Here is a 27,543-nt window from a genome sequence, read left to right on the forward strand (position 1 = left end):
TAGTGGAACCATTCATTATTTGTTGAATTTTATTTAGTTAAGTTCTAATATAGGATTCATATTCTTCAATATATGGTTGTAAAATATCATTCACTAAAACTTTGAGAAAGCTTGTACAGAGTGGAGGAGGACCATTCAAGAAAGTTAGAGATGAGAAAAAGTCTTGTGAACAGGTTTTGTGGTGTCAGATTGTTATGTATCTAGTTTTATATCCTACATGATATCAACCTATCTAAAATTCTATCGGACACAAAGTTAAATTATTACATATATGATGTTGACTACTTTGGCTGTGTGTAACCAAATGATCATTGCGCATTCATCGCAAAAGGCCCTATAAAATCCTTCACCCATATGCTTCACTAACTCATAGATATATCTTAAACATTTTTCTATGAGCCAATGAATGGGCGATTCAACCCCTCTTCTCTCCGAAATCAACTCGGCCGAGTCAGAACCCCCATTGTTGCACAAACACGTTCCCTCCCTAGACTCCACGATCGAACGGTGCATCGGAGATTTCGGGTGGGCCCAATTCCTCCAAGCCATCCTTGTATCGTTTTCGTGGTTCTTTGATGCCCAACAAACCTTCATCACCGTCTTCACAGATGCCGAGCCAACATGGCACTGCACCCAACTCGATGATCCTAACAACTCATGTCACTCAGCCTCGAACGTTTGCCAACTTCCTCAAAATTCATGGGCTTGGGACTGGCCAAGACACACTTCCACCATCTCCGAATGGGCCCTGCAGTGTTCACCGTCACTCGTCCAGGGTATGCCCGCCTCAGCTTTCTTCATGGGTTGCTTAATAGGTGGGCTTGCCTTGGCCACACTTGCTGACACGTCACTGGGCCGCAAAAACATGCTCTTCCTCACTTGTCTCTTCATGTCTTTGTCCACCTTTCTCACTGCCTTCTCCCCCAACATATGGATCTACTCCATCCTCCGATTCATCACTGGATTTGGCCGTGCTACCATCGGCACCTCTGCTCTTGTCCTATCAACGGAGCTTGTCGGGAGGAGGTGGCGTGGCCAGGTAGGTGTCATTGGATACTTCTGCTTCACTCTAGGGTTTCTATCCCTACCAGCTATTGCATACACTCAAAGAGCTCATTCATGGAGAACACTCTATTTTTGTACTTCCATCCCTACATTCTTGTATTGCATAACGGTTCGTTTCTTGGTTCATGAGTCACCAAGATGGCTCTTCGTTCGAGGCCGCAAAGAAGAAGCAATTGCAACACTAAAACACATCGCACCCATCAATGGTACTAGTACTAAAACACCACTCACATCTAGCTTCTTTTCGAACTTGTCCTTTGAGCAAGAAACAAGGAACGTTGATCTGTACTCGGCGATCAAAGTTCTGGTGAAGAGAAGATGGGCTTTTAGGAGATTGTCCGCGCTTATGGCAATGGGATTTGGTGTTGGAATGGTATATTATGGAATGCCATTAGCCTTGGGAAGCTTGGACTTCAATATCTACTTAAGTGTCACGTTCAATGGCTTGTCAGAGCTACCAGCTTCATTAATCACATTAGTCTTCATTGCCAAAATGAACAGGAAGACCTCACTCTTGGTTTTCACTAGTCTTAGTGGGGTGTTTAGCATCATGTCCGTATTGAAAGGAATTCATCCAATATGGACAACAATACAAATTGTGTTCGAGCTTGTGTCTTTTTTCAGCGCCTGCTCGGCTCTCAATATCTTGCTAATATTTACGGTTGAGCTTTTCCCCACCTGCGTGAGAAACTCGGCTGTGTCGATGGTGAGGCAGGCGGTGGTATTGGGAGGAGTGTTTAGTCCAATGCTGGCGGCCGCTGGGAGAATCAATGGCGGGTTTTTGTCGTATGGAGTGTTTGGGGTTGTGGTTGGGCTTTTTGGGTTGTTTGTGGTTTGTTTGCAAGAGACAAGAGGTAGAGGGATTTGTGATACAATGGATGAAGAAGAGTACAAACAAAGAGACAGCTACTTGTAATGCGGTCCCTGGTGATGTACGTAGATTGATTTAAACTACTTTGTCTTGTAAGGCTTTCCTCAAATAATCTGGAGTTAATATTTTTCCACGACAACTCCTTTGGTCTTTGTTTTTTGTTTTTTTTTTCATGCGGAAAGGAATATTATAAAGCAAAACCTCTTGGACACGCGGGCCAAAAGAGATAAAAAATTAGTGATACATAGGATATGATCAAGACACTTTATTAAGGGAGTGACAAAGATATAATATAGCACGCCAACTATGACTTGTACTCGGACAGCAACAATTTGAGGAATTAATCTCTTCCTCGAACAGTAGGATTTGTCTACACCCGATTCGTGTGAGTTATTTTGCCGGCCATACACTAGTGCTTTGCTTTCTAACCATAAATCAATCATTGTACGCTGATAATTACCACCCAATACATAGAGGCCACAAAAACCAAATATTAATATATTTGAGAAAATTTGAGAAACAACTGCACTTTACAACACTAAATATTAATATATTTATCTAATGGTGAAAATTTATTTTTTGTGATTGGTGAAAATAATCCAATTTTATCATAAGGAGTTTAGAAACTAACAAAGGTTTGTTTCAGATAACTTTGTGGTGTTGAAATCAAATTTTACATCATTCACTCCCAACACTCAAAGTGAACTAGACCCAATTCATGGCAGTTTTAGGCTAAAATTCCAATTCCCCCATGAGTATCTATAAACATAAAATCTCACAAATGCCTTTAGGCACGCTGTATTCGGTGTCGGCATTGGATAAGGCTACAACTTTCTGGTTTCTTGCTCCGCCAAGGAATCAAATACCTCCCACAAATATGAAGTAGCCAAAAGTGGGATTGCCGGATGTGGACATGGCATAATATACTTGCCTTAGAAGGAGTGACATTATGTGTAATTTTGATATTTTTAAATTATATTATTGTAAAATTAGGTAAGACCAAATTAGTAAACTATGTTGTGTTTTAAAACTAAAGCTCCCTAATAAAAAAAATAGTTATTCTTGACATCTGATTCACAAAGCCCCATTGGCGGGTGACAATTGATGAGTATAAATATAGTTTTCAATTTGGATATTTCACCAGCTTAAAATTATCAAGTGAGTATCTATCTGGAGGCTTCCCCTAGGTACTCTGATAGCTGTCACTATCAATTTGTTTAATAGTTGTATGATCAATGACAGAATTGTTAATATTAATCTGGTTTTCTAGACTTATCTTAGGAATACCTGCATGAGAAATAACATGATCGGGTACTGTAGGAGTAGAGGAGGGGAAAGTAGTATAAGAAGCCAAGAGGTCTGAAGAAGACGGCAATGGCGGCGACGACGACGTCGCCGGTACAGGTTCTGCCTATGAGTCTGGTATTGTACTCGTTGCTAGTGGTCTCTTCAAATCGAGTTCTGTCAAATCTGATGAGGGTACATCAACTAAATCTGGTAGCCCAATCATCTAATTTGGCTCTTCCATGCTTACAATCTCCCCCTGAAGAGGAGAATTGGACATTGGTTCAGCAAAATACATCTCTGTTTCTGAAAAAGTAACATTCATTGTATGACGAAAGAAAATCTTCTGGTGTGGAAAGTAGCCAACAGACACACACTTCAAAGCACAAGGGTCAAGTTTAATACGCTGATTTTTATGAAAGTAGACAGAAACAACACATCCAAATATCATAGCGCAAGGGATAAATGGGAAGAATGAGTGACATAGGTAGAGAGTTTCTCCAAAGGTGACTTAAATTGTAGGGTACTGGTTGGGACACGATTGATGAGATACACTGCAAAGGTGATAGCATCCTCCCATAAGGTAGGTTTCATATGGGCACCAATGAAATTGGCTCGAGTCACCTATAGGATCTGACGATTTTTCCTTTCCACAACACCATTCTGTTGTAGTATTTGAGGACAAGTTGTCTCGTTAATAATATCATAATCCTGAAAATAAGCTTGTAATAATTGATTGACATATTCACCTCTATTACCAGAACGAACAACTTTCAAGGTAGTAGAAAACTAAGCATGTACCATTTTTAAAAAAACACGAAATCAATCATAGACATCACTCTTGTTTTCATCAAATATAACCATGTCATACGGGTGCAATCTTTCACAAAGATCAGAACCAGTAGAAACAGGATCATGTCCCCAAACATCAGTTTAAACCAAAGCAAATAGAACATATGTTTTATTTGAACTTAATTGATAAGTAGCACACTGACTCTTAGTCAAAATGCAAGTATCGTACTTAAAATCCGAAATAGTACAATATGAAAATAAAGACAGAAATAAATGTCTTAGATAACTAAAAGAAGAATGGCCTAAACGATGATGCTATAACCAAATATGATTCTCTTTATCTCGAGCAGTGCTCTTTACTGACATAATCCTTCCTAAAGAAGACAAAAAAAAGATAGATCAATAGAAGACAATTTAATTGTTTTATCACTTGAGGAACATATAAGATATTATTTGACAATGCGGTAACAACTAAAGTATGCTCCAAATATAAGGAAAGGGTTAATTCGACTGTGCCAGCACCTTTAACAAGATAGGACACACCAGTTGCATTGGGCACGTACTCGAGTGGTTATGATTCCGAAGAGCATATAGATCGTAAGTCATATGATCCGTGGCTCTAAAATCAATTATCAAGCCAGGGTGTGCAATTGCTAATGAAGTAGAAGAAGACAAATTATGGAGACAAAAGGAAGAAGAGAGAGAGAGGGTAGGTGAGACTAAAGTAAGAAGGAGGTGATGGTGTTTGCCATTAGAGAAAAAGGAGTCATTACCGTCAATTTGGGAAGGAGGAAAAAAAACCTAAGCTGATGTGGCCTACCCACAACCATTAGATTATTTGAATGCTTCATATTTTGAGAAATAAATCTACATATTTTGCGAAATAAATCTAAATACATGCTTTCTAAATGGAAAGACTCAGGAATTCTATTTTATGAATGGATGCATCTATATAGTTTGAATGGGTCATATCTATTTCAATGAAATATTATACTCATTGTCTTTTCACAATAGATGTACCTATAGATACGTATCTATTGATGGGTTTCCCTCGTTAGTGGAGGAGAGAAAAAGAAGGAAATAAATATTAAAATGAAATGAAAGAAAGGACGGGAAAATTTGAAGAAAATGAATGGAAGAGAAAATGAGAAGAATTCTCTTTCATGCACGGCCACCAATTAGTTAGGAACGTTTGCCTATAAAAGCAATTGCATTCTTTCAGTTATAGGCATCCTTTAGAAAACCAAAACATAGAGAGTTTTGAGAGATAAGAAAACCTCACTTGTGTGAGAGAGAAAACCTAAGAGAGAGTTTAGCCACCGGTGTTTGGTGAGATTATTATTGTATTCTCATTATTTTTTCTTAGTGGAAGATAGAGTATTAATTTTGTCCATTTTATTTACACAAAGCTGGGAGAAATCATATCATGAGAGTGCCATATTTATTTATTGGCTCTTTGATTTTTCGCCATCTTTCCCAACATCTATCTAGACTTTTTATCACAACTAATTCATATACTGTTTTCAAACATACAATTTCTTCCTTATTCTTTCACAAGTAGTTCATGTACTCTTTTCAAACATATCAATTTCTTCCTTATTCTTTCAATTTGATCAATGTCATCTCCGTCTTCTTTTGTTGCACATTAATGCTGTCATTCTCGACACCAATTCTATTCAATTTCGGTCAAAATTGATCATGTGCCTTACACATCAATACTCGTGGGTGGGTGGCAGTATATTTTTCTTTGTGATAAGCTATGACTAATTATGAATTTGAACAATGAAATCGTTAATTTATTTTGGTGCATGCGTAGTGTACAAATAACCTATAGTTAATTACTTAGCATAGAGGGCATTTATGATAAGGAGGCGACATAAGTAGAGATTAAATCCCAAGTTAGCACGCATGTCGTATAGTACTGGTTTTCATAATGAAATTTAAACAATAAATCAAAATAACTACGAGTATCTTTAACCGATATGTCAAAATTGTTATATGGATATGAAATTGAAAAAATTGAAGGTTAAAGTTGCTCCAACCAAGTAGTCAAATCTTACATGAATTTGAAGTCCAGAAGAGATATGTCAAATCTTAGAGCATATCCAACCGATGTGTCAAAAGTGCCACATAGACATTTAACAGCTAGAAATAACATCTCACATCACTCCAACCGATGTTTCAAAGCTGATGTGGAATGAAGGCTGAAGATTGAGATGTTATTTTTGACATTCCAAAAGCAAGATGTCAAATGAATATTTTATTATTTTTTCTATGCGCATTCATCTTAAAGCAACATATAGATCGACGCTGACTAATTTGACTGCCCGTGACCAAATAATCATATGCGCATTCATCTTAAAGCCCTATAAGAACCTTCACCATATGCTTCACTAACTCGAGTATATATCTTAAGCATTTGCTCTGAACCAATAAATGGCTGATTCAAACCCTCTTCTCTCCGAAATTAACTCGGCCGAGTCAGAACCCCAAGTGTTGCACCATAAACACCCTCCCTCACTCGACTCTAGGATCGAACTGTTCATCGGAGATTTCGGATGGGCCCAATTCCTCCAAGCTTTCCTTGTATCGTTTTCATGGTTCTTTGACGCCCAGCAAACCTTCATCACCGTCTTCACAGACGCTCAGCCAACATGGCACTGCACCCAACTCAATGATCCTCACAACTCATGCAACTCAGCCTCAAACGTTTGCCAACTTCCTCAAAATTCATGGGCTTGGGACTGGCCAAGACACACTTCCACCATCTCCGAATGGGCCCTGCAGTGTTCACCGTCACTCGTCCAGGGTATGCCCGCCTCAGCTTTCTTCATGGGTTGCTTAATAGGTGGGCTTGCCTTGGCCACACTTGCTGACACGTCACTGGGCCGCAAAAACATGCTCTTCCTCACTTGTCTCTTCATGTCTTTGTCCACCTTTCTCACTGCCTTCTCCCCCAACATATGGATCTACTCCATCCTCCGATTCATCACTGGATTTGGCCGTGCTACCATCGGCACCTCTGCTCTTGTCCTATCAACGGAGCTTGTCGGGAGGAGGTGGCGTGGCCAGGTAGGTGTCATTGGATACTTCTGCTTCACTCTAGGGTTTCTATCCCTACCAGCTATTGCATACCTCAAAGAGCTCATTCATGGAGAACACTCTATTTTTGTACTTCCATCCCTACATTCTTGTATTGCATAACGGTTCGTTTCTTGGTTCATGAGTCACCAAGATGGCTCTTCGTTCGAGGCCGCAAAGAAGAAGCAATTGCAACACTAAAACACATTGCACCCATCAATGGTATTAGTACTAAAACACCACTCACCTCTAGCTTCTTTTCGAACTTGTCCTTTGAGCAAGAAACAAGGAACGTTGATCTCTACTCGGCGATCAACGTTCTGGCGAAGAGAAGATGGGCTTTTCAAAGATTGTCCGCGGTTATGGCAATAGGGTTTGGTGTTGGAATGGTATATTATGGAATGCCATTAGCCTTGGGAAGCTTGGACTTCAATCTCTACTTAAGTGTCACGTTCAATGGCTTGTCAGAGCTACCAGCTTCGTTAATCACATTAGTCTTCATTGCCGAAATGAACAGGAAGACCTCACTCTTGGTTTTCACTAGTCTTAGTGGGGTTTTTAGCATAATGTCCGTGTTGAAAGGAACTCATCCAATATGGACAACATTACAAATTGTGTTCGAGCTTGTGTCTTTTTTCAGCGCCTGCTCGGCTCTCAATGTCTTGCTAATATTTACGGTTGAGCTTTTCCCCACCTGCGTGAGAAACTCGGCTGTGTCGATGGTGAGGCAGGCGGTGGTGTTGGGAGGAGTGTTTAGTCCAATGCTAGCGGCGGCTGGGAGAGTCAATGGCTGGTTTTTGTCGTATGGAGTGTTTGGGGTTGTGGTTGGGGTTTTTGGGTTGTTTGTGGTTTGTTTGCAAGAGACGAGAGGCAGGGGGATTTGTGATACAATGGATGAAGAAGAGTACAAACAAAGAGACAGCTGCTTGTATAATGCGGTCGCTGGTGATGTGTAGATTGATTTAACTACTTCGTCGTCTATCAAATAATTTCAAGTTGCGTTTTTTAGTGTTGCATGTAGAGGTAGGGAATTTGGGTTTGATATTTCTTTCTTTCTAATTAATAAAATTAATACAAATCTAAAAATCTATATGCCTCCCTCCAGTACTGAAACAAGCACATGCTACCTATTCAGAAAATGTGGCATTTATATTATTTTAGTGTTGTCTAATTAAGGATGGGTTTTAGCTGACAAGTTGGAATAGATCATATATCAAATCGATGATCCAGTTTGATTTGAAATTTCTTTTTATTTTTCTTTTATACTAATTTGATCCGAGAAAGTCATAGTAAAGAATTAGAAATTTATAGTAGTATAAAAACCACAACCGACCAACTGAAATTAACCATATGTAAACAGAATTTATCTAAATCCAATCTTATTTGGTTACGGTTCGACAAAATCACCACCACCAACGCAAGATCACAACCGCCAAGGAGAAACTAGTAACCTGCAACAAAAGAATATGGAGAAAGCCATGATTCACGTGTCATAGGTATTTGGATGAATATTGCTCATGATGTAATTGACTACAATGTCGACAAATAATGCCAACGGTGGCGAGGTTGGAAGTTACATTTTTTCCCACCGAAGATTTGACATAATATCCAACTTTAATTTGTTTTGTAGCTTATTATGTTGGCCGATTTCTCAATCAAGGTGGGAAAGATTCTTTTCTGTTGGCAATGTAAGGTGGTTTTATGTCATTTGAAAAATGTTGGTGTATCTAAGCCATAAAATTAAGAAGTATGTAGTTTGCATCAACGTCTTATAGTCGCAAAGGCAGCAAGTCTGAGATGGTGGAGCGGCGAGGTGGAGAGGAGCCGTAAGCAAGTATGTGACAGAGTTGTTGTCTTGGCCCGAGAAAAGCTCTGGTTTTGGAATGTGAAAGGCCTAAAACTAAGAATCCAATCTAAAGTCAGCTAGGTTAACCACTCTAGCCATAAGCATTAGGCCCAAAAATTCATGCCCATCAGGGTGTTTCCCTTTTTAATTGTCTTGACAAATTGGAAACTTTTCAATTTGTAAATAGCCAATGTATCTTTCTCCAACAAGTCAACCTCTCAAACCATAAACCAACCAAGTACCAAAACTAGCACATGATCATTTGACACCAATTAGAGCACTTTCAGCAATTTGCCCCTTGTCATGGCAGGGGGGGAGGAGGGCCTAAGACAGCTACTATTTACGTGAATAGTGGTTGCCCTTGCAAAAAGCAATGTGTGTTTTCGGCAATTGCTCTTTGCCATGGTAAATACTTTTCATTTTTTTATTTTTTTCACAACTTTTTTTACCTAAACAATTAATTTGGATAATATTTTCGAATAATATTTTTGGTTCCTACGTGTCAATACTATTCATATCGGATAAGATTTTCGGTTTCAAATTTCAGATAAATTTCAAAATTCATATCGAGTATTGGTTGGTATTTATAGAAAATAAAAAAATTCACTAATTTTTTGGTATTTAAAAAAAAAAATCGATTTTTTTCATTTTTTTTATTGCACAAAAATTGGCTGCCGTTGGATTTGAGGAAAATTCTGATCGGAGAGCCCAGAGTGCGACACGTGGACGAGAGCCATTTGCGGCATGTAGTGGAGCATTCAAATATTTTTTTACATTAGCGCGTTAAAAATTTGACGCTGTGTCGACGTCGACATGACGCCGCCTTGCCTCGGCCAGCCCATCACTGGGTCCCACCATCTACCCGAGCCATTTAGTGTTGCTGGAAACGTGATTTTGGGCCAAACCAACCCCGGTTGCACTGCTGGAAGTGCTCATATGGCATATATGTGACAAAATATGAAGGTATTTCAGATAGGGCATTGAACATTACACTAAGGTAGATGTTAAATCCTAAGTTTCCAACCCCAAATGGCATGCCATAGTAGACCAATCCAATGCCAGTTCCAAGTGTTATGACAGCCAATTTTCTTTTAAATGCGCATGTTTTCTCAAAAAGGGTCTTCATAGATGAGAATATAGTAGTAGTTTTGGGGTGATTTTTGTTTTCTTGCTCATGGGGCAAGCTTAGCAAGTACACGGTCAAGCTCTTGTCTTCCACTGCTGATCCAATTTGTTTTAGTACTGACATTGATTCGTCCTCACTGCTGTGCGTGAAGAGCCCTCTTGGGGACCCGGTGACAAAAAATTGAAGCAATGAGCCGTAAAAGATACCTGGAATTGATGTCCAAAGATACAGAACTCTCCAAGTAGAAAATCTATTAATGTATGCTATAAGTGGCAAGGACAAAAACCACAGGTAAAGAAAAAGAATCCGAGGATTCCTACTCTTCCTCTCCATTGTTCACCTACCTTTTCTGTTAGTAAAACAAGGGCACATGTCCCAATCGATGCGCGGATATAAATCTCAGGGCAGAGTAGGTCCAAATGTTGTTGGAGAAGCTGGTTATGAGTGCGGCAACAGACATGATCAGGCATGAGATCAAGAGCAGGTTCTTGCGGCCGAGCGATGAATCAGCAAGTGTGCCTAGGATAAGGCCACCTATAAGGCACCCGATGAAGAAAGATGAGGCAGGTAGGCCTGTAATGAATGAGCTAGCACATTCAAGGGACCATTCTGATATGGTGGTCTTTGAGGCAGGGCCATTCCAATGCCCAATCGGGGCAGGGAAGTGCACAAATGGAAGAGGTAGAGCTGCATGTAGTGGAATTGGTGGTGGAATGCCATGCAGGTTGGGCATCTGTGTAGACACTTATGAATGACTGTTGCCCATCACAAACCCAAGCCAATGACACCACAATGGATTGGGAGAGTTGTGCCCAGTTGAATGCCCCAAGACTCTGCTCAATCATTTTGTTCAGGGATGGGATATTTTTTGTGTTGGGACTTAGATTTTCTGGCTCCGATAAATTGGAAGGAGGTAGAGGAGATGTTGGATCATCCATGTGCTTGGTGCACATGGATGCTTGTAGAGAGACAGAATTCTTGGCAGCTATTGCCATGGGGTTTATTAGAATCTACCCTTGAAAGGTTTTATAAAGTAGAAACAATTTGACAACCAAGGAATTTGAATCTCCCCTTGATTCTCCAATTAATTTACCTTAACACTAATGTCAATCTGAGATTTCTTTCATTTTTTGTAATTGATTGATTCCTTGATTTTGCATCCTCTTTTGCTGTACTTCCTATAAGTAAACAGCTTGGGAACTCTTTATTATTTCAGAATAATGGGGAAAGCCAGTGATGTCCTCATTTTAAGGTTATTATTTGAGGATCATCTCTGTAATTTATACTTACTAATCACCCCCTTAGCTATCTTGTTTAAGTCAAGAACTTGCATCTCAGCAATTAAATCATATACGGATGACTACGATACATTTCATTCAATCTAATTTAAACCCAGGAACATTAACATTGCATAACAAACCACATAAATTGTCTACAACTACAAGGAAAACCAATATGTGTTCTTCCTTTATTTGATGGATCATTGAGTCTCTCTGTCATTATTCAATGAGAAAAGAAAAGCTTCATGGTCAATTGAGACATGAATGGGCCAAGGATTTCTCCTCAATGAGCTCTTGTGCAGTTGCATCCAGCTTTCCCCTCGAAAACTCATCAATCTTGAGTCCTGCATTGAAATAGGCATAAGTCCAACTTTAACTATTCAATTTTATTTGGCAGAACCATTACTAGGATTTGAAAGTGTTTCATAATCCTTAATGACAGTAATTTGTTGTTTCCAAAACATGATTTTGAGTTCAAAGCTCAGGTTTCAAATGGCTGAAGGAAGTTAACAATGGGCACTGAGTTCAAACTTACCCTGCACAATTGACCATTGTCCTTTTTCACATGTAACTGGGAAAGAGTATACGAGGCCTGGCTGGATTCCATAAGAGCCATCAGAATACACACCCATGGAAACCCATGAACCCTGAATGACATTCAGATCAACAAAGAAAAATATTAAATTTGTATAGAATTATATCAAGAACGAAAAAAAAACAAAAACCATTAATTGTTCAAGAACAAAATACTGGTAAAGATGACAAGAAACCTTAGGAGTCCCGAGAACCCAATCACGTATATGATCACAAGCAGAACTTGCAGCAGACAGTGCACTTGATAGCTTCCTGGCCTTAATAATGGCTGCACCGCGCTGCTGCACGGTGGTGATGAACTCGGTATTCAACCTAGAGAATGATAAAATGGATGAAGAATTTGTGTAACTTAAAGATTTATACTAAATTTTACCTGTCAGAAATTTGAGATGTACCATTGATCATTAGCCACAAGTTCTCTGACAGGTTTCTCTCCACCGCTGGTGGTGACAGTTGCATGGTTGACATCAGGATACTGAGTTGAGGAGTGATTGCCCCAGATGATAACATTCTTCACATCACCGACGTGAACATTTAGCTTCTCAGAGATTTGTCCTAATGCCCTGTTGTGATCCAGTCTTGTAAGACATGTGATGTTTTTCTCCGGGATTGAAGGTGCAAATTCTTTCAAGATGAGCGCATTAGTGTTTGCTGGATTGGCAACCACCAGCACCTGAATGGTAGAAGAAATGAAACTGCATCAACTTAAGCATAGCAACATTTTGATGTAAAGAAAAACACAGCAACAATATCTCCAAATTTTCAGTATAAGGATTAGGGATGAACATAAAAGATAATAAAAAAGTAACGTCGTGCACACATTTCATATGGCTTCTCTCACCTTGACATCTGCAGCAGCATTCTTTTCTAATGCTGAAGCTTGAGCCTTGTAAATCGATATATTTTTCGACATCACATCCTTTCTTTCCATACCTTCCTTCCGTGGGAATCCACCAACCATAACAGCAATATTGACACCCTTACAAGCTTCCTGGACATCTGTTGTAGCAACAACACCTACAAACATGTACAAGGTAAACCCTAAGAATCCTCAAAAGGAGAAATATCAATCTACCATAAATTAGTATCCAAGATCAGGCTTAACAAGAATACCTCTGAGAAGAGGAAAGGCAGCATCAATCAATTCCATTTTCACCCCATTCAAGGACTCAGCTGCAGGTTCAATATCAAGCATGTGCAGAATTACAGGCTGATCTGGGCCAAGCATGGCCCCCCTAGCAATCATTGGAACAATAGCATAGCCTATTTGCCCTGTTGGATATAATCAAAATCCAATATTATATTACACATTAATTAAAAAGTCATATCAAAGAATCTAAGTTCACCACAGAATTACAGGAAGATGTAGTTCAAATGCAAAAAATGAGTCCTAATCATTATGGGACACTTAACATAAAAGCTTGTCCCTTTTCATTATTTTGTTAACTTGACAGACAAATGCTTAGATACTTGGCCCAATATTTTCAAATCACAAAATTGCATATCATGAGCTTATAAATTCAGGAAATATTCCAAGATGGTTTTGTGGCAATGAGAAATACATGGTGTCTGAATTTTGCATCAGAACCGTTATAAGAAAATGAACTTGTAATTTTTTTTTATAAATTTTTTTAAAACAGGGGGGTGGGGGGGAAGAAATAAAAGGATTGATTTGAGCATGCCTGCAGCACCAGTAACCAATACAGTCACAGGCTCCTTCTCCATGCTCAAGAAACTCCACATGTATTTTATAAGCTTCCAAAAGAAGGCAATAGTGAACAGAACAAGCAAGATTTTCTGAAAAAGAACAATATTCTCCATTTTCTCAAAAGCAGACAGATGCAACAAACAATTCCTGTCAAAATCAAAACAATCCAGTCCTATGTTTTTATATAGGTGTAAGAGTACCGTGATTGAAACAAAGAATCTACAGGGCACTTCCAGAACAAGGCAATCAGATGCCAAAACAAAGTCCACAAGATACTTAAAAATACAGAACATATCAAATTATTCCAAAGAACAGAACCAAACCATCTGTTTGGTCTCTTTCTAAACCAAGGAATACAAAAAATTAATAAAAAGAACAATCTCAAATCCATGATTGTTGAAGAATTTTAGTGATCTCATAACAACCAAAAAAAAAAAACTTGAAACTCTTCTCTTAATCCACATTTTCATTCAAGCCAGCCACACAGTGAAAATAATACTAGAAAGGAAGTAAATTTTGAAAGAATGACCATACCAGCAGCACCAGTGACAAGAACTCGAACTGGGTCTTTCGCCATTGCTGCGAAGTGTGGTTTTGGATAGAGAAAATGGGGTTTTAGGAATGATAAAAATAGAGAAAATGGCGATGAGACTTGTTGAAAACAGGGGTGGTTTAATAAGGATGGGAACTAATGAGAATGAGGTTGAGAAAGAGAAGGAGATGAGGATTTGGAAGATTCAGAGTGACGGAAATCGAGGGTAGAGATAAGCGTGATGATAGGAAGACTGCCAACTTCCATACTCACGCAGATAACAGAAATTGGCACCATGCAAACACTAAGAAACGTCCACTTGTAACCATTTCATCTCAACGACCATGTCATCTTGGTATTTTTTGCCCTACTTTTCAACAAATTACGTCTCATTTTACATATCACACTTTAAAATTTTGTAAATACATCTCTTATTTCATTATTAGTCGAGTTTGGATTGATTTGGTGAATCATTTTTTATCATTTAGTGAGCTAAGTTGAACTATGTGAAGGCTGAGACTAGTAACGAACAATATAATTGACTTAGCTAGCGGTATGGATTAGATAACACCAGGTTATTTTTTGGTGAATTGCAAATTATTCTCCACTCTAAATGGTGAGGCACGTCGTTCGAGTGGGCACTTTATCAATAACAAATTAAGGCCTATGTTTTTTTTTTTTTTTTTCTTTTGCCCCAACTCCATGTGGATGAAAGTTCTTTGCAATTGATTATTAGATTCGTAATCAGGTTATGAGGAATTGAATTGAGGAGGAATTGGAATCCGATTTTCCATTAAAATTGTTTACTAAACTATGTGGAATTGGATTTAGAGTGAAAAGCCTATATCTTACCAGTAAGTTATAGAGTGAAAAGTTTGTATCCTTATTTTGTGTGGGCCTCGTTTACGTTTCGTTCCTCTATTTGTAGTAAATACAAGAATAATTCGTAATTGGAATTCAACTCCTTATTTTAATTCCCATCACGAATTAATAAACATGTCACCGAGAGTAATACAATTAATCTTGTTGAAGCATGGGATGCAATTTTATTCAACCAGTAATCCAACCCATAAAAGACAGAACACATGCCAATTGCCAACGCAACAAAATCAACCAACACATTACAAACGATCTAGTTTTATTATGATAATAAACTAAGCATGTGACAGAAAAAAAATTTGAGCTCTCATCCCAAAATCATCTTCTCTTTGCCTTCTTGTTCTTCCATGGTGTCACAAAGCGTTCCTCCCCTTGTGTCTGGCAAACAAGCCACAAAAAACCCAGAAAAAAATATAGCCAACCCAAAAACTCCATAAGAAAGAAACCCATTGTTGCTCCCTACAGAAACCAGTATTGAACTGAACACAGCACTCAGCACATAAGATTGCCTCAGCAGAGATGTAGCAGAATTTCTCACACAAGTTGGAAACAACTCAACTGTAAACATGGAGATCAAATTCCATGCTGTTCTTGAACAGAAGAAAGAAGCCAATTCCAGCCCAATTCTAATACCCTTTTGCCCATTTCCAACAATTGCACACAAAATGCCACATATCCCACTTACCAAGCAAAATGCAAGCACTGAATATTTCCTGCTCCATCTTTCTAAAATGATGCAAGTGATTGGATATGAAGGTATTTCTAGCAAAGCATTGAACATGACAATTAGATAAATATTGAAGCCCAAATTTCCAACTCCTAATGGCATGCCATAATAAACCATTCCAATGCCAAAACCAAGTACCATAACTGTTAGTGTTCTCTTCATAGCCCATCTTTTGGCAAACAAGTCCTTCATTGACTTGTATGGGTGATTGTTAGTCTTTGAAGTTTCCTCCACCCCCTCAGATGGCATGCCTGTTGAGACCAACAACAATTTCAACTCACTTGGGTAGTTTGGTGCTGAAGATTTTTCCAGTATTGCTATAGCTTCTTCCACAAAACCATGCATATAAAGCCATCTTGGAGACTCAGTTACAAAGAATTGAAGCAATATGCAGTAAAGAATTGCAGGAATTGAAGTGCACAAATACAGAGCTCTCCATGAGTTATCTCTGTTAACATAAGCAATCAATGGCAATGACAAAAACCCCAAAGTGAAAAAAAAGAACTGCATAATTCCCAATCTAGGCCTCCATTTTCTTCCAACTTTTTCCATCAACAACACAAGAACACATGTACTGATTGACGAGCGGCCGAACCCGCTAACAAATCTCACTGCAGAGTAAACCCAAATGTTTGGGGAGAAGATGGTAAGAAAAGAAGCTAAAGACATTGTGATGCTTGAGATCAAGAGCAGCTTCTTGCGGCCAAGTGAAGAGTCAGCTAGAGTGCCTAGAAGGAACCCACCAACCACACCACCCAAGAAATAAGATGAGGCAGGGATGCCTCTGATGAAAGAGCTTGAACATTGCAGGTCCCAATCAGATATGATTGTATGGGAGGAAATTGCATCCCAGGACCAATCAGAGCTGGGAAGATCACAGATGCTGGAGCTTGTGGTGCATGATGATGATGATGATGATGTGGTGGCAGTGGAGCAGTGCCATGAAGGCACAGCATCTGTATAGACACTGATGAATGTTTGTTGGCCATCAAAAAGTGAAGCCAAAGAGACAAGGATGGCTTGCAAGAACTGCTTCCACCCAAAACTTGATTGACTCTGCTCAATTATTTGATCCAAGGAGTCAAGGAGATTGTTTCTTAGAGTTTCTTGGTCTTCCATGTTTGATGGAGGCACAGAAGAGGGGTTGAATCAACCATGGGATATATAAATTGTAGTTGTTAGCTAACATATAAGAATATTTCTGTGTAGTAGATTTGACAGCTGGGTGGAGGCAAAACATCTACTTGTCTTTTTCCATATAGTCATTTGTTTTCATAGACATAAGGGGTGCACTATATAAAATATCTAAGCTTGTTAGCGATTTCTACTTACCTGCAAATTAGTTTGTGTATTTTATCATGCTATCATTTGCAAGAACGAAATGAGCCAAACACTAACCGTGAACTTTCACTTTCAATATAATTTTCTTATCTCGTCCCTTGACATAAATTAAAAAACCAAAAAACAAACATTGGTTGTCGGTTCACATGACAGAGATACAATTTAAGGATTAGTCAAAGAAAGAGGCCCGAGGGGTTTGTGTCACAAGGGATGCGGATGGCAAAGTGCCTTAACATTTACAAGTTGTGAGGGCAGTGTTCAAGTCTTTCTGTGTCCCTTGGGTTAACAAAAAGGCAAAGATTATGTAACAACAAAATGAGGGAAAGACGTATTTGTCCTTGATGGGGCACTTTTCCGAAAATTCCAACCACGGCCACCATTTGTGGAGAAGAACTTACATGGGATATCACGCTATATCGAGAAGTTAGTAACACATAGAAAGAGGTGATTGAGTCGGAATAGCGCCGTAGTGGCACCCCCGTATAGCTAACCCAACCCAAGGAAAGGGTGAATTCCATACGGCACCCATTGATGTATTCAGTGCACCCACTAACAATCCCAACTTTATCTCAGTGCACTCAAAATTCCATAAATCCCAACTTTACAGAGAGCTGGAAGAAGATTGAGTCCAAAAAAATAAAAGAGAGCTGAAAGAAGAGAAACCGGCCAGCCACGGCATCACAAAGCTTAAACCGGTTGGTCGAAAAACTCTCTTCTTCTACGCTGTCTCTAAATTTGAGTCCATATCCGCCGTCGGCTTCAGAGATGAATTGCAGCTCTCAGAATTTGTCATATGGGACTATAAGCTTTGCTTTCTTCTGTTCTTCTGTGGAAAAGGAATGGACTTGCCTCCCAAAGTGTGGCCCTTGCGGATTTCCTTCAACCCAAAATAAAAAATTTCAAGATTTCCACATTCAACCCAAAGTGTGGCCATGAATTGCAGCTCTTTGATTCTTTTCCGGTATGTCACAGTCATGTTCTAGTAATTAATTTATTCTTGTGTAAACTCAGCACTGTGATTTCATTTATATTTTCCATTTGTAGCAGCATAGTCTGCAATGTGCTAAGCTTCCCTTGATGATGGAATGAGTAAGGCATGGATTGGTGAGAAAATTGTTAGTCACAGAATTTTTGGTTTTTGGTTTTGAAAATGGCAGTGATAGAAAATTGGGTGTATGGATTGTTGTCAATAAAACATTGCTTCTAGGAGAAGTTCAAAGAAGAAAATAAAGTAAACAAGAAGATGACAGGGAAAACACAATGTAGGTGTATTTGGACCATTTAATGTCATATCATTAGCTAGGAACTAGGAACTATACTGGCTTGGCTTCAATTGGTTTAAGCTGGGCTAATGCTATCTTAAACAAAACAATTAGTCATTCATCCGTATCAACGTAAACATTTTTTATTTTTATTTTTATTTTTTTTGTGTGTGTGGAGTGTGCTGATTATATGTGCTTAATTAGGGTGATCAATACCCTACAAAACAAAGCAATTCACTAGCAGTGCTGCAGTATAATCTCATACACTAATATTGATCTGCTCTTCATTCTCCTTGCGCTCTTGCTCATCCATGCTGTCACAGAGAGCCACGCCTTTTGTTTCCGGCAACGCAAACACAAACACCCCACAACAAATAATCACAACCCCGAAAACTCCTTACGACAAAAACTCACTGTAATTCCTCCCAGCTGAAATCAACACTGGCCTAAAAATGGCCCCCAAGCACCAGCCCTTGCCTCACCATGGACGTGGTTGAGTTCCTCACACACGTCAGAAATAGCTCCAATGTGTAAATCATTAAGATGGAAAACACTGTGTTGGCACTGAAAAACGACCCTATTTGCAAGGCCTTCTATTTGGAGCTAACCACCACACACCTTATACTGCAAACCCCACTTATCATTATAAATGTTAGCAATGAGCTCTTTCTGTTCCATTGTCCTATGAAAAATAAAGTGAGAGCGAAGGAGGGTATCTCAGACATTGCATTGAATGTCAGACTAAGGTACATACTGAATCCAAAGTTCCCGACCCCCAAAACGCATGTCGTAGTAAACCATTCCAACCCCAAAACCAACTGCCATCAGCGCAAGTGTTCGATGAAATGCCCATTTTTTCTCAAACAAGTTCTTCAATGATGAGAATAGATCCACTTCAGCCGATTCCTCCAAGAGCGCCAGGATGCAAGATAAGTACAGGTTCAAGCTGTCAATAAATTAGAAATGAATCTAAAACCACACATTCAGAAAAGAATCAAACTTACGTTGTGAGACTGAATTTGTGCACATTGGACTCGCAACATTTGGGCTAGAAAGAAAATTTTGTGCACATTGGAACACTCAAATTTGTGCACAGAATCTGTATAGACACTCTGATGAATGTTTGTTGGCCATCAAAGAGTGAGGCCAAAGAGACAAGGATGGCTTGCAAGAACTGCTTCCACACAAAACTTGATTCACTCTGCTAAATTATTTGATCCAAGGAGTGAAGAAGATTGTTTCTTAGAGTTTCTTGGTCTTCCATGTTTGATGGAGGCAGAAGAGGAGTTGGATCAGCCACATGGGATATTTAAATCATAGTTGCTAGCTAACATATAAGAATAGTTCCAGATAGTCCCTTTTTTTTTTTTGTGGTGAAAATAGCCATTTGTTTTCAAAGACATAAGATGTGCACTTTCAGCCCAAAAAAAAGGGGTGTGCACTTTATAAAATATCTAAGCTTATTAGCGATATGTACTTACCTGCAAATTAAGATTATAGTTTGCATATTATGTCAAACTGTGATTTGCGAGAATGAAATAAGCCAACCACTAACTGCCCACTTTCACTTTCAATATTTAAGTTTCTTATCTTGTCCCTTGTGATAAAATAAAATAAACATTGGTTGTCAGTCCACATCACAGAGTAATACAATTTAATCCCTTTCAGTACTGGTGATTAGCCCCCATTGTACCCACCAACAAAAAAAAAACAGTACTGGTGATGACTAAGGTATATATGGTTTGGTGATAAAATTAATAACCAAGACCAAGTTCATATGATTAGCTGGGGAGCCGAAAGATAACTTGTCCACCACATCAACAACCTCTATTTTCTCTCTCTCTCTCTCTTCCATTATTGGGCTTCCTAAAACCTCTTCTCCACTAATCCCATACTTTGTTCTTATTGTTTTCAATCTAGGTGGGATGGAAATCAGATAATTGAAGAAAGAAAAAAAGCAAAGGACCGGTCCTGGAAGGTTTCTTTTTTCTTTTCCTCTGTAAATTTCCTTCGATTTCTCAGTAACCAAACAGAGGTATTAGTCTTCTCTGTCTCAAAGTAATCTTGACAGGCCGTTGAGTTTCAAGGATGAGGTTGCACAACAGCTATGTCTATGAAGAGCCCATAAAGGTAGTGATCACTCTAAACTTGATCATAAGTTCATAACCATAGGTAGACAAGCTAGCCAAAAAAAATTATTGCATATTTCTTGATTGGTAGCTTTAATTTTGAATTGAATTTATAATTAGCTAGTTTCTTCTTTAGGGTACTTCAGAATCAGCAGAGTGGATATTTTTAGCCACTAGCCTTGGCCTAGAGATGTTGTCGGCTGCTTTTGATCAGGCTTCCTCCCCAACAAAACCCCACTATGCACTATTTGGTGTGCTGTTGGCTACTGCGGCTTTACTTATTTCCATCTGGGAGCTAATTTATAATGGTAGAAAGGAAAGAGTTGTGCTAAGGAGATGGGGAAGGCTCTGGTGGTTTTATTATCCACCTCCTCGGAACGCACTTTTCGGTACTCTTCCTGACATTTATGGACTAGTTGGCGGCATCTCGCAGTGCATTTGCTCTGTAGTTCAGTACATGTACTACCTTCGGCATGCCGATAATCCTATCAAAGTATCCATTTTGCCTGCCATATTTCTTGTGTGCTTAGGTGGTTCAAAACTAAATAGGAATCAGCGGAACATGAACACCATCGAACATAAGATGTTTAGGAAAAGGCAACTCTTGCACAGTGAGTCTATCTAAATATGTGGTGAGCAAATCCAACCAGGAAACTAGAGTTTCTTTTAGACAGGGGAAGCAAATATTGCATCGATGCATTTTGAGATAAAATCTCACACCTGGACAAGTTCATGTGTGTTATGAACAAATGAAATACTGAAAATTAAAATTAGACCCTGTGAATGACAAGTTTTTAGCTAGGTAAATTCATGCGAATTATCTTTGATATCATGCAGAGTGAAGGAGGTTGTTCCTCATGAGTGTCTGGATCTTCCACATTGGATGGAGGCACAACCGGGGTTGGATCATCAGCCATGGTATTCTTACTTTAAAATGTTTACAACTCAAATATGTACTTGTCTTTTCCAGATAGTCACTAGCAAAGGTGCCCGCGCGCAATGCCGCTGGTATTAAAACCGTATAATATATGTATAGAGTTGAAAAAACAGATAGGAAGCACAATATTATTTACATGTGAACGTTTAAGTTACAAAAGATAGATTAGTAACATGTGTGAAGTAGTGTTTAAAAAACTATTACTGCTGTTGCAATAGATGGATAAATAACATGTTTTGTACACTAAGTTATACGCTGATTGGTGGCAGAACTTCTCTCTTCACTGGTTCTTGGGTTTTCATCTGTTTTGATGAGCTAATAAACGTTTTTTTTTTTTTTTGCAATCGAATTGTAGTTGAAGACAACCATGAGAAAAAGAAACTGTCCCCAAATTCAACTCAATGAACTATCACTTAATATAGAGAAATTGAGTGGGGAAATAAGCTATGAACAATGAAAAACTACTTGAGTATTGCCTTATTTAAACAAAAAAGGAAACAAAAGTTTACACTCTGCAGCCACCAAAAGAGTATATATCCTAAACCCTTTCAGTAATTCCTTATATGTACCAGATTCCAACTGTCTTTACCAAATGCACAAATGGGTAGCCCCAAATCCCAGTTGTCAACTCTCAAGAAGGCAAACAATGCAAAACAAAATAAAACAGCATCTGGGTAAGACATATATACCAAAATTCCAAGTCAGATCAAATTTGTAAAATAATGTTTTTAGGGTCTTTGATTTTCAGTGGAGGAAAAATGATAATTGTATGCTATCATGATGTAAAGCGTTTAACAACAGAAGTTTAAATTGTTGTTTAACATTTTAGTAGAAACATAAACAGTAGTTCAACAGAATAGAATGAATGGGCATGATGGGGCATTTCCAAATGGGTTTTTTCCTACAATTTGCTTCTACCTGTTGATTTGAACGATTTCTTGAAGGATCCAAGCCAATGTGGGCATTTGTGTTATAAACAAAGGAAATACTTACTGAGAATTAAATTGCGGTCCTGTGCAGGACAAGTTTTTAGCTAGGTAAGTTTTTCCCTCTTGTAGATCCATGCTAATTATCTTTCATATATGCAGGCTTATAAATGTCATCAAGAAGGAAGGCTCTTGGACTTGGTTGACAGAAGTTTGTATACTTACCATACAAAACAGAAGCCTTCACCATCTTAAATTTAGCATTGAAGTGCACCAGTATATCCCCTACTCTAAGACCTACAATGTCTGAAACAAATGTCTCAGATCCATGTCTCATAACTACGTATCTACGTTACCGACAACATCCGTACACCATAATTGTCTCACTCTGGAAAATGTTGCCTCATAACCGATCTAGGGGTAGATACATAGTTATGGAGACATCGATCTGATACATTTGTTTCAGTCATATCCCCATAATTAGCAGTAGTCTTTCTCAATTTGTTGCCATTACTAGTACCCTTAACATTCTAAGCGTGCTTTATTTTGTACATTTTTTCTCATGTTCTGTGTTTTTTTACCTTTCAACCTTGATAAACCCTTTCTTAAGGCAAAATGTTGTACCAAAACTGTGAAATTTGTACCGGGAGGCCACGGATAAATGTTTACCGTCCATCAAAGGCTTTCAAAGAGACAAGGATGGCTTGGCAGAAGTGCTTCCACCCAAAACTAGTTTCATGCTCAATTATTTCATCTGATTGAAGGGCGTTGTTTCTCAGAGTTTCTGTATCTCCATATTGGAGGCACAAGCAGGTTTGGATCAGCCATGGATATATACTGCTAGCACATATATTTAAAATTTCCGGCTTGCATATTAAAATGTTTAGAATTCAAAGATCTACTTGTTTTTCCAAAATAGTCTTTGATTCTTCCTTGACACAAAGTATGGACTTTTTGTTAAACTGAGTTATCTGTTGGCCTGTCCTGTTTGTTAGTACATTGTTACTTTGAATGACTATGCTGGATTGGCTTCAATTGGTCTAAGCTGGACTAATACTATTATTCTAAACAATTTATATCTGTCGTCCACTGAGCACAAAAGAGTGAACATGGAGAAACATATTGTAATAAAGAGATACTCATCAACATTAATTCAGCACAACGCTTAACTGGTGATCAATAGCCTACAAAACAGAGCAATTCTCTAGGAGTTTAATGTTAAACACTAGTATTGATCTGGTCTGTAACCTCCTTGCGCTCTTGCTCATCCATGGTGTCACAGAGAGCCACGCCTTTTGTTTCCGGCAACGAAAAGACAAACACCCCACAACAAATAATCACAACCCCAAAAACTCCATATGAAAAAAACTCATTGTAATTTCTCCCAGCTGAAATCAACACCGGACTAAAAATGGCCCCAATCACTAGCCCTTGCCTCACCATGGACGTGGCTGAGTTCCTCACACACGTCGGAAATAGCTCCAATGTGTAAATCATTAAGATGGAAAAAGCTGTGTTGGCGCTGAAAAATGACACTATTTCCAACCCTATCTGCAACCATTTGGAGCTAACTACCACACACATTATGCTACAAACCCCACTTATCATCATAAATGTCAGCAATGAGCTCTTTCTGTACCATTTTCCTATGAAAAATAAAGTGACAGCGAAGGAAGGTATCTCAGACATTGCATTCAATGTCAGACTAAGGTAGATATTGAATCCCAAGTTCCCAACCCCCAATGGCATGCCGTAGTAAACCATTCCAACCCCAAAACCAACTGACATCAAGGCAAGTGTTCGACGAAATGCCCACTTTTTCTGAAACAAGTTCTTCAGCGACGAGAATAGATCTACTTCAGCCGATTCCTCCAAGAGTGGGATGCTGGATAAGTACAGGTTCAAGCTGTGAAAAAAATTAGAATGCACATATGTAGTCATGAATCTAAACAGCACATTCAGAAAATAATCAAACTTACGTTGTGAGACTGCAAATCTGTGAACATCGACATAACCTTAAAGTTAGAAAGAAAAAATATATATTTATTGTATAAGTATCTTATGTTGCCAAACCTGCTATGATTCCAATGTCCAAGTCTTCCTAGTGTAGCCACGGCCTCATCTTTACGACCCCGAGTGAACAGCCATTTGGGAGACTCACTCACAAACAAAAAGACTAACACACAATACAAGATGCCAGGAACTGAAGTCCACATATATAATGTTCTCCATGATGAGTATCTATTAACGTAAGCTATACCTGGTAGTGACAAGAACCCAAATGTGAAGCAAAAGAACCCGGCAATGCCAATTCGACCACGCCATTTTCTGCTCACGATTTCGGTGGACAGAACCAGTGCACAGGCACCGATAGAAGCACGCCCGAATCCACTGATAAATCTCAACGCGGCATATACAAAAACGTTTGTTGAAAACGCGGTTATGAGTGAAGCCACGCACATGGTGAAGCACGAGAGGAAGAGCAAGTTCCTTCGGCCAAGTGATGAGTCAGCGAGTGTTGCCAAAATGAACCCCCCCAGTAAGCAACCAAAGAAGAAAGCTGAGGCCGGCAGGCCTGAGATTAGGGACGAGGCACATTGAAGGTTGAAGTCTGAGATGATGGTGGTGGAAGATGGTCTGTCCCAAGCCCATGCGGAGGTGGAGAGGTCGCAAATGTTGGAGGTTGAACGACATGTCGTGTTGGGATGTTTGGTGCAGTGCCATGTTGGTTCCGCGTCTGTGTAGACGGTTATGAAGGTTTGTTGGCCGTCAAAGAACCATGACAAGGAGACCAGGATGGCTTGGAGCAACTGTGGCCAGGCCGAGTTGGTTGTGACTCGTTCGATGACTGAGTCGAGCGATATTGGGGGAGTGGAGATGGGGTCGGAGGAGGTTGAGTGAGGCAAGAGTGGAGTTGGATCTGCCATGTAAAATATATTCTGCTTGTGCTAGTATGCTAAGCTAGAATATGATCAAGTAAGGTATACACTTATATAAACGGCTTAATGTACAGTTTACTTGTGTTGACATGCTGTGAATCTCGACTACAAATTTACACAAAACACATCGTCAAAAATAGTAAATTTTCGATTACATCGAAGGAAAAGAGACTAATGTATGTCCCACTTATCTTCAACAAAAACTGTTGAGTTAGCAGTTTGCTTAAAATTTCCCAAAGCCACTCTTATGCATTTGTATCTATCTATCAGTGTGTAGTGAATGATATTCTATTTGTGAAAGTGGAATGTATCCGTAATGGTTAATTTTGTAAAAGCAATCGACAATATGCCACTGCCAGCATGGGGTTTGCCAAATCCAGGCTTTCAGTTTGAGCCATCACATGTGCTACGTAGCCCTCCATATCTATTCATATCTTTGACTGGACATGGATTAAATTGTCATCAAGTACTTAAATGCAGCTCATGCGGGATTTGTATATTTCTTATTCTACTCATCCACGACAAGAGTATAAACCCATATGCTTTTGAGTGATTAATGAATCGATCAGTGATCTCAACTGATGGATGCACAAGAATTTGAAAAATTAATTTGAGAAAACATAGATTTTCAATGTAATCTAGCAATCAATGTAGTCATGACCACGGTACACATTCATCATTCTGGAATTTGGTCCGAGATAAGATTTGTGATCAGGGACAATGGTCACAAAACTAATTGTCACTAAACTCTTTTATTTTGACCCAGGACCTAAATCACATGTGGGATATTCTATAAAAAAAAACAAAATCACATGTGGGATGACTGTATATTAAGTCAGACAAGAGAGACACTTAGTCCTTAATTAATATTTTAGTTCAAATTGACTATTTTACCCCTCAATTAAATTGCAGAATTGACAAACTTTGATGGTATGACCAATTTGACACCAAATAGAGAGTTGTATGACCATTAAAATGAAAAAATTAGTTGAATGACCAAAATGTAAAACTCAGACATAAATTTAGGCTCGTTTCAATCAAAACCTCTAATATGGAGTTGCTTAAAAATATACACCCTGAGATTTTTGGGTGATTTTTGAAAAGCCCTTTCAATTTTTTCACATTACTATCTAAAGTTTTACGATGATATCAATTTTATCCTTTTGATAGTGTTCATGTGTTAACTGCATACATGACAAGAGCGAAGCCCACTTTTCATAGACAATGAGCCCACACCCTAGTACCTCGTTAAGGGCATTTTCGGAAGAATCTTTTCTCCTCCAAATCAAATGAATTAATTAATGTTGGTACATATGCAGAATTAATTTAATTTATTTGTCCTTGATAATTTTATAAATAGGTCAAATGAAATTATTTTGTTAGTTTATGGTCTTAGGATAAATCTATGCTTGGAGTTCATTCTAAACAAATTTAAGTTGAGTTTTTGTTTGTTCTACCCCTGAAAATTCATCCGCAGTGGCCTGGTGTTGGCCATGAGATTGTTTTCGTGTTGTTTGCATAGGCGTGCCATTATTGGCAGCGAAAGCTCCAATAGAAAGTGATTGAAAAATGTAAAATGCACTCCAATATCGATTCTAATAAATCGATTGTGAATAGATGTTACATCTCGAGATCGGCTCCGCCGTAGCACGATATTATCGACTTTGGACCCCTCTCTCTGCCCTCACAATTTTGTTTCTTGGAACTCACGAGCAACTTCCAGTGGATCACCCATCCTGGGATTGCTCTAGCCTCAACTCGCTTAACTTCGGAGTTCCTATGACTCCAAAGTCAATGAGCTCCCAAAAGGCCTCGTGCTAGATGGAAGCGGGCATGTACATATAAGGCATATCACCCTCTCTCCATTGGTCGATGTGGGATGTTACAATCCACCTCCCTTAAGGGCCCGACGTCCTTGTCGGCACACTCGCACCACACGGCAGAGTGGTTCTGATACCAAATTGTCACATCCCGGGATCGGCTCCGCCTTAGCACGATATTATTCTCTTTGGGCCCCCTTCTCTGCCCTCACGGTTTTGTTTCTGGGAACTCACGAGCAACTTCCTAGTGGGTCCCATCATGGGATTGCTCTAGCCCCAACTCGCTTAACTTCGGAGTTCCCATGACTCTGAAGCCAGTGAACTCCCAAAAGGCCTCGTGCTAGATGAAGGCGGGCATGTACATATAAGACACGTCACTCTCTCTCCGGTGATCGATGTGGGAT

General features: G+C 39.0%; 4 protein-coding genes and 4 pseudogenes across 12 annotated transcripts; 3 read left to right on the top strand and 5 right to left on the bottom strand.

The window, feature by feature from the left end:
• The first annotated feature begins 354 nt into the window (after nt 1-354).
• LOC103325582 (organic cation/carnitine transporter 3-like) lies at nt 355-2,075 on the top strand. The gene is given in 2 exon segments (XM_008227771.3): nt 355-1,957; nt 1,959-2,075. Coding segments are annotated over 2 exon segments (1,608 nt in total). The 5' UTR covers nt 355-406; the 3' UTR covers nt 2,016-2,075.
• A 4,354-nt stretch (nt 2,076-6,429) lies between these two features.
• LOC103325637 (organic cation/carnitine transporter 3 pseudogene) lies at nt 6,430-8,185 on the top strand (annotated as a pseudogene).
• A 1,625-nt stretch (nt 8,186-9,810) lies between these two features.
• On the bottom strand, nt 9,811-11,129 carry LOC103325639 (organic cation/carnitine transporter 2 pseudogene; annotated as a pseudogene).
• Nucleotides 11,130-11,450: 321 nt separating this feature from the next.
• Nucleotides 11,451-14,341, bottom strand: LOC103325583 (malate dehydrogenase, cytoplasmic-like). Of its 2 annotated transcripts, none has more exons than XM_008227772.2 (7): nt 14,182-14,341; nt 13,053-13,211; nt 12,781-12,956; nt 12,335-12,612; nt 12,116-12,251; nt 11,881-11,992; nt 11,451-11,689 (listed from the first exon to the last, which is right to left on the bottom strand). In XM_008227772.2, the coding sequence occupies exons 1-7, from the start codon at nt 14,222-14,224 to the stop codon at nt 11,595-11,597; spliced, it is 999 nt and encodes a 332-aa protein (XP_008225994.2). In that variant the 5' UTR covers nt 14,225-14,341; the 3' UTR covers nt 11,451-11,594. The 2 variants fall into 2 exon arrangements, with proteins under 2 accessions (XP_008225994.2, XP_016648367.2); XM_016792881.2 differs by lacking the exon at nt 14,182-14,341 and adding an exon at nt 13,622-13,796.
• Nucleotides 14,342-15,194: 853 nt separating this feature from the next.
• Nucleotides 15,195-17,048, bottom strand: LOC103325584 (organic cation/carnitine transporter 2 pseudogene; annotated as a pseudogene). Its single transcript, XR_016125646.1, has one exon. The product of XR_016125646.1 is annotated as an organic cation/carnitine transporter 2 pseudogene (transcript).
• Nucleotides 17,049-18,647: 1,599 nt separating this feature from the next.
• LOC148918649 (organic cation/carnitine transporter 3 pseudogene) lies at nt 18,648-19,895 on the bottom strand (annotated as a pseudogene).
• Nucleotides 19,896-20,137: 242 nt separating this feature from the next.
• On the top strand, nt 20,138-23,415 carry LOC103325585 (uncharacterized). 7 transcript variants are annotated; one of them, XR_016125577.1, is made up of 4 exons: nt 20,138-20,366; nt 20,460-20,518; nt 21,355-21,435; nt 22,543-23,415. XR_016125577.1 is itself a non-coding variant. In XM_089049228.1 (4 exons), the coding sequence occupies exons 1-4, from the start codon at nt 20,854-20,856 to the stop codon at nt 23,013-23,015; spliced, it is 273 nt and encodes a 90-aa protein (XP_088905354.1). In that variant the 5' UTR covers nt 20,766-20,853; the 3' UTR covers nt 23,016-23,415. The 7 variants fall into 7 exon arrangements, 2 of the variants coding, with proteins under 2 accessions (XP_088905353.1, XP_088905354.1); XR_513637.3 differs by adding an exon at nt 20,654-21,149 and having other exon boundaries at nt 20,153-20,518; XR_016125575.1 differs by having other exon boundaries at nt 20,153-20,366; nt 20,654-21,435.
• A 65-nt stretch (nt 23,416-23,480) lies between these two features.
• On the bottom strand, nt 23,481-25,326 carry LOC103325586 (organic cation/carnitine transporter 3-like). The gene is made up of 2 exons (XM_008227777.2): nt 24,454-25,326; nt 23,481-24,286 (listed from the first exon to the last, which is right to left on the bottom strand). Exons 1-2 carry the CDS (start codon nt 25,305-25,307, stop codon nt 23,599-23,601), a joined length of 1,542 nt encoding a protein of 513 aa, XP_008225999.2. The 5' UTR covers nt 25,308-25,326; the 3' UTR covers nt 23,481-23,598.
• Nucleotides 25,327-27,543: the final 2,217 nt, after the last annotated feature.

The sequence above is a fragment of the Prunus mume genome, linkage group LG3 (genome assembly GCF_029339155.1).
Source record: "Prunus mume cultivar Tortuosa linkage group LG3, ASM2933915v1, whole genome shotgun sequence".
NCBI classification, from domain to species: domain Eukaryota; kingdom Viridiplantae; phylum Streptophyta; class Magnoliopsida; order Rosales; family Rosaceae; genus Prunus; species Prunus mume.

What these genes read in the sequence shown, in the direction of transcription:
- LOC103325583 (XM_016792881.2), bottom strand. Translation starts at nt 13,760, where the DNA reads ATGGAGAATATTGTTCTTTTTCAGAAAATCTTGCTTGTTCTGTTCACT. An exon ending in TGCCTTTCCTCTTCTCAGAG is followed by an intron (nt 12,957 to 13,052) that starts GTATTCTTGTTA and finishes ACATGTTTGTAG; the next exon opens with GTGTTGTTGCTACAACAGAT. An exon ending in ACAATGGTCAATTGTGCAGG is followed by an intron (nt 11,690 to 11,880) that starts GTAAGTTTGAAC and finishes ATTTCAATGCAG; the next exon opens with GACTCAAGATTGATGAGTTT.
- LOC103325585 (XM_089049227.1), top strand. Translation starts at nt 20,477, where the DNA reads ATGAGGTTGCACAACAGCTATGTCTATGAAGAGCCCATAAAG. An exon ending in TCTATGAAGAGCCCATAAAG is followed by an intron (nt 20,519 to 20,653) that starts GTAGTGATCACT and finishes TTTCTTCTTTAG; the next exon opens with GGTACTTCAGAATCAGCAGA.
- LOC103325586 (XM_008227777.2), bottom strand. Translation starts at nt 25,307, where the DNA reads ATGGCAGATCCAACTCCACTCTTGCCTCACTCAACCTCCTCCGACCCC. An exon ending in GGACATTGGAATCATAGCAG is followed by an intron (nt 24,287 to 24,453) that starts GTTTGGCAACAT and finishes TTTTTTTCACAG; the next exon opens with CTTGAACCTGTACTTATCCA.